We start from the raw sequence: 5,705 nt of genomic DNA on the forward strand, positions 1-5,705 counted from the left end.
AATGTTTAAAAATATTTGGGTTTTTATGGTTTTTTTCTCTCAATATTTCCATTATTTTAATAGGGGACTGAAGTTAGATTAACCAGGTGGTAATTGACAGGATCACCTTTTCCTTTTTGAAGGTTGGTAGTATATTTTGCTTTTATCCCTATCCTAGTACACTGCTAGTACTCCATCATTTCTTTAACTAGTTCTTTTGTGCCATAAAATATGCCATGAGAATCCACTCACTCACCAAAACTCATGTTTCCTAAACATTTTTTCATTAGTATTTGAGGCTGCAATCCAGAGTCGGTTGTTCTACAGTAATATGAAGATTATTCTTGATTCAGCATTGTGGATTGTGCCATCTCTTCACCTCTTTTTTATTATGTTCAAGAAAACATTTCAGATATTTTAGAAATATTTGTTACTGCTCCATTTATATGTATTTTCTTTAAAAATTCCTGGAACTGGGATTATTTTAACACTATGTAGTCCTAGAAATGTCATTATCTCATTTATCTGTCCTGTGATGCTTGTATTCTTCTTAAGTACTTTAATCTTACAGAGCTCTTTCATCGTTTTCTGTTTCAAATTTGGGATAGTTCTTCGATTAAAGCTGAATACAGATTCAGTCCAAATCCTTATACTATGATTCCTGTGACATCATTCTGTAGATACTCCAAAAAAAGAAAATATTTAAAAACATTAAAATATACCGTGTTTTCCCGAAAATAAGAGCTACCCCAAAAATAAGCCCTAGCTTGATTTTTGGGGGTGGGCTTAATATAAACCCTACCCCCAAAATAAGCCCTAGTTTTGGAGCGAGGCACACACCTAAAAATCAAGCTAGGTGGAGCTGCCCCACGTGCCCGGCACCCACTTACCATTGCAGCCAGGCCTCCCATGCCCTGACAACTGCCTCACCTCGCCAGTCCACTTCTGAGGCCGCTCACCACCGCTCGCACGTATCACCCACAGCCTCCATTTTTCCATCAGAGGCCTTCAGGAAATGCCTCTGCAGCCCAGAATGGAGCTCTGTATTGACGTGCATGGTGCCTCCTTTCCTGAAGGCCTCTGACAGCAAAACAGAGGCCGGGGGTGACACGCACAAGCAGCGGCAAGCAGCTGCAGAAGAAGTGGGCTGGCTGGGCAGGGCAGTCGGTGCCACCACCACGAGGTGAGACAGTGGAAAAGACATTCTCTGAAAATAAGATCTAGTACCTCTTTTGGAGGCAAAAAAAAAAGACTGGGTCTTATTTTCAGGGAAACACAGTAAATGGCAAAATACTTGAAGACTAAAAAAATGTAAAATATTAGGGGGGGGAACCTGCCACTGCAAGAAGCTTCCCTTTTAACTGACAAAACATTACACATACACATACCTAAATGCTGTGATACACCAGAAAGTATCTATTGCAGTTGTCCATCGATTACATCTCTTGTTACTGTACCAAAGCTGTGTATAAACTGGACGGGCAGAATTTACAGGTTTAAAATAATAGCTATCAAAACAGGTTTATTGAATTTGACAGGCTCCTAATCTTTTAAATCTGATTAATAGAAAACATGTATTATATTTGCATCAACAAGAATAGTCCACAATGCCATCTTAACTGCTACTATCTCAGTGAACCTAATTATCATAGAGAATACATATGTTTTATGAGGCCCATTTGCCTCAGTTTTTTATAACCCCTTTGCATATTTTTCTATGCATTTTTTCTGTATTACAAAAAGGGCTTCTGTAACAGCATGAGACGGGGGTAGCTTTCATGCAACATTATAGGAATCCATGAAATATTTGCTACAAAATGCTGTTCTTTTTTGTATACTTGTTCCATTTTACTTATTTCCCTTTTTCAAAGTAATCTCTTTCATAATATTTTTCATATTTCTTCCAAGTCCCTTTCAATTAAATTATATTCGTTGATGTAGAATTCCAGTGGTATAAATCATTGAGCAAGATAGACAACATGGAAAAATAAATGTATTGATTTTTAATGCTTAGTTGCAATTTATTTTTGAAAACTATTAGATATGGTAGAATAAAATTATCTTTTTATCTCAGGCCTAGCCAGAAAGTATAATGGAAGGAATTATCTTTGATGTTGCAGAGATGTTCCTTGGATTTTTATTCCAATTAGTAGATATGTTTTTGTGTTGTAAGAGTTCAAAAAGTCTATTTTATTGCTGTTATTTTAAAAAGAAATAAAACCATAACTTTAAAATATTTCTATGTTTCTGATTTGTATCAGTATTATAAAAAAGCAATGGATCTGAAGCAGCTAACATATATTTAATATTTAACTTTAATGTTAAAATGGTTAAATTACAAATAAAGTAGCTAATAAATTATCCATGTTTTAAATAAAAAAACATTTCATATAGGATAAATTTGTTTGAAAGTAGTTGGCATTTCATTTGCATTGTATGGACTATTTGTCTATTAATCTACTAATAGAGCATTAGTTCTAATATTTAACACTTTGGAAAGATTTTGACAGAATTTAAATGTATTTTAAAAAGTATATGAACCATCACTAAGGGACAGGATGATTCTCTGTCTAATTAGATTTTATTTCTAGCATTTTATTAAAGTAGCTATAGGAGCCTAAATGTTTTCAGGATGATTTATGAATTACATAAAGTTTAAGTGTTTTCCTGGTTTGAGGCTTAAGTCCAGTAAACTGCATGCAAAATTAAACACCGTATGAAAGTAAACATTTTTAATGCCAAAAGCTTAGCGAAATGACAAAATAGAATGATTTTTATAACATAGATCCTGTATCAATAATATACAACGTATATTTTTTAAAATAATTTTAAGGACATTAAAGAGTGGAACTGACATCAGTCTATATGGCTATTATTATATTATATTGTGATGAATTTGTCTCATATTGACGTGCATTATAAAATGCTTCCAATAATCTCATATATTGTTCTGAGTAACCAACCCATGCATACACTGAATATCAATGTAATCTCTATCTACATTAGAAGGGGGCATTCAGTATAGTTATTGTAAATTTATAAATTCAAACAGAAGAATGGTTTCACTTATGCAAGAATGTTCTGCACCTAAATAGAATGTGCTGTATATTTCAGGAAATTGCAGTTCTCTGAAATGTTTTATAGGGAGGAGAAGAAAGTTTTTACAATTTCTGACTTCTTGTATAAATGTTAGATACAGCCCAGTGCCCTGGCTCATGAAATATGTTAAGATTGCTTAACTATGGCTTATTCAATAAGCATAATAGTCTGCATTCTGATATTGTGTTACACAGAAATCATATAAATTATGTTATGGCTGTTGTTCATACTATGTGTATTTAAAATGTATGCCTGTTCAGCTGAAATTAATCTTACATTCAACAGAGACAAGTTCAGTTTTCTTCACTTACAAAACAAAAATCAAATGCAGTTATAGCAATAGCACTTAGACTTATACACCACTTCATAGTGCTTTACAGAATCAGCATATTGCCCCCAACAATGTGGATATACAATGAGGGATACCTAGACATTGTACTATAGAAGGGTAGCCAAAAATCAGAAGGAATAGCATTTTTAAACAGATTTTATTAAAAGAAAAAAGCTTTTGTAAGCTACATTTGATAAAAGTATCTGCAGCTCATGAAAATTTATGCCTTTTAATAAAATTATTAGTTCTGAAAAGGTGCTAGAAGATTAATTCTAATTAATGTTTATTAACAATACTTGTGAAAATGATCTTGGAATAGTAGTTGATTAGAAGAGCTGTGAAGATCTGGCTCTTTGTCATACTCGCCGTCTTTAATCTTAACCTTTTATATTTATTGATTTTATAGTAATTTCTTTGATTGTTGTACATCACTCAAGAGTCATTAAGTTGGGTGGCATATAATTTTAATAAATTTTATCTAAATAGTGTCTGCAATAATGATGTTAACTGTAAACAGATAAATGAAGGGTTTAGATTGTATCAATACAAGTCTGATTGACAAGTTATGGAAAATAATTGTTCCATTTTATTATATTTTGGTCAGTTCCTATCTTAAGGTCTATGTCTAGTACTGGACAATATACTTTAAGGAGGATTCAATATTCAAAGTTTGAAGAAAGACAGTGATCAGGAGAATAAGAACAGCCTTATGAAAAAGAGATTGAAAGGATTAGATATGTTTAGCTGGAAAAAAAAGATGAGTCTGGCGTGTATGATAGCATTTTTAAAACACCTGAGATGATGTTACATAGAAAACGATCAAGATCTGTTTTTTCTTCTTCCATAGGACAGGACATGAAAAAGTGGATTAAGTGACAGGAAGGCAGATACCAAGTGAACATTAGAAAAAAACATAAGAGCAGTTCAGCGGAAGAACCAGTTATCCAGGAAGGTGGTGGTCTCCCCGTCAGTGAATATGTTAAACAAATTCTAGACAGGCATCTATATGGGATTTATTCATTTGAGTTCCTGCCCTGTGCAGGAGATTGTACATATCTTTGTGGCTTAAATGATTCTTTTCACCTCTGATTCTATAATGTGCTTTTTACCCAAATGAAGTTGCAGAGTTGCAGAGTCTATAGCCTTCAACAAGGATGCAGAGCCAAACTACAAGATCTACACAGAGATATGTAAACAATGTACCATAGGGGGAAAGTTAGCATGTTTTACAAATTATTTTATCTAGCAAATGCTTTTCATACTATATACTTTCACTTCGCTGGAATTCATCAATATCTTGTGCATGCTGTCTTGGTCAGTTTAACAAGGAAGTGTAATTAATCACTCTTTTCTTTCTCTTTATGTCCCATTCCTCTTTTGTCCATACCCTTCCATCTCTGTATCTCTCATACCTTATATATTATTTGGTACCCTTCCATTCTTCAGTGTGATCAAGATCAGTGCATTCAGAGCACTAAATTCGTTTTGCAGGCTGCTGCCACCCCACTCCTCCAGAGTGAGCCCAGCCTAAGTAGTGAAGAGCTGCCTTTACCAGGAAAAAATACTCTTGGTGCTCCCTGTGCTATGATGACACTAGGACAACCAACGCCACCTTCTTCCATCCCAAATCTCACATCAGAAACAAGCTTGTCAGAAATGATACCATTAAAAGAGGACCCTGAAAGTCATCCATTTCTTACTCCTGAAGAAGCTCCACCCGGGATGTTGCCTCTTGGATACGCCCTGACACACAGCCGTACCATGCACAGCCTCAGCCTGGTTAGCCAGGATTCACTGCATGAAGACTCAGTGCGTGGCCTTGTTAAACTCAGCTCAGTCTAAACGATATAGAACATGACTGCAATTAAAGAGTTCTTATTTAACTCCAAGAGCAATTAGCCTTTGGACTCTGACATATACATGTCACTGAAAATTATTATGTAAAGAAGCCTGTTGAAAGGACAAATTATTTTTGTGCCGTGAAGTAACAATTACATTTGTTTTACAGCAAATTTATTGGTGGCTTGGGTTTGATGGTTACATTGTCAAATAACCAATTTAGTTGAAATTTGTTTGGTGATTTATAATGTCCAGCAGTTTGGAATCCTGGTACTACAAAGTTGGTTATTATAGTTCTTAAAATACGAATGATATAAGTGTCATATTCCATGTTTTATGAAGTTCCTTGTTGTAATATCTCCTTTGTAGCCAGACATTACAGTGCTACTCATAATTGAAACAAAATTAACATTGGATGAATGCAAAATCAATAAGGGTTACAATTGTGGATTTGCAT

General features: G+C 34.4%; 1 protein-coding gene across 1 annotated transcript in view; it reads left to right on the forward strand.

The window, feature by feature from the left end:
• Positions 1–5,352, forward strand: part of ZDHHC14 (zinc finger DHHC-type containing 14) — a 44,391-nt gene extending 39,039 nt beyond the window's left edge. The window contains exon 8 of the mRNA XM_015821211.1: positions 4,856–5,352. Within this exon, the coding sequence (XP_015676697.1) occupies positions 4,856–5,251 (396 nt within the window). The 3' untranslated portion in view covers positions 5,252–5,352. The remainder of the gene's footprint in view (positions 1–4,855) is intronic.
• The last annotated feature ends 353 nt before the right edge of the window (positions 5,353–5,705 follow it).

Source organism: Protobothrops mucrosquamatus, unplaced genomic scaffold, assembly GCF_001527695.2.
Source record: "Protobothrops mucrosquamatus isolate PMUCROS unplaced genomic scaffold, P.Mucros_1.0 scaffold1274, whole genome shotgun sequence".
NCBI classification, from domain to species: domain Eukaryota; kingdom Metazoa; phylum Chordata; class Lepidosauria; order Squamata; family Viperidae; genus Protobothrops; species Protobothrops mucrosquamatus.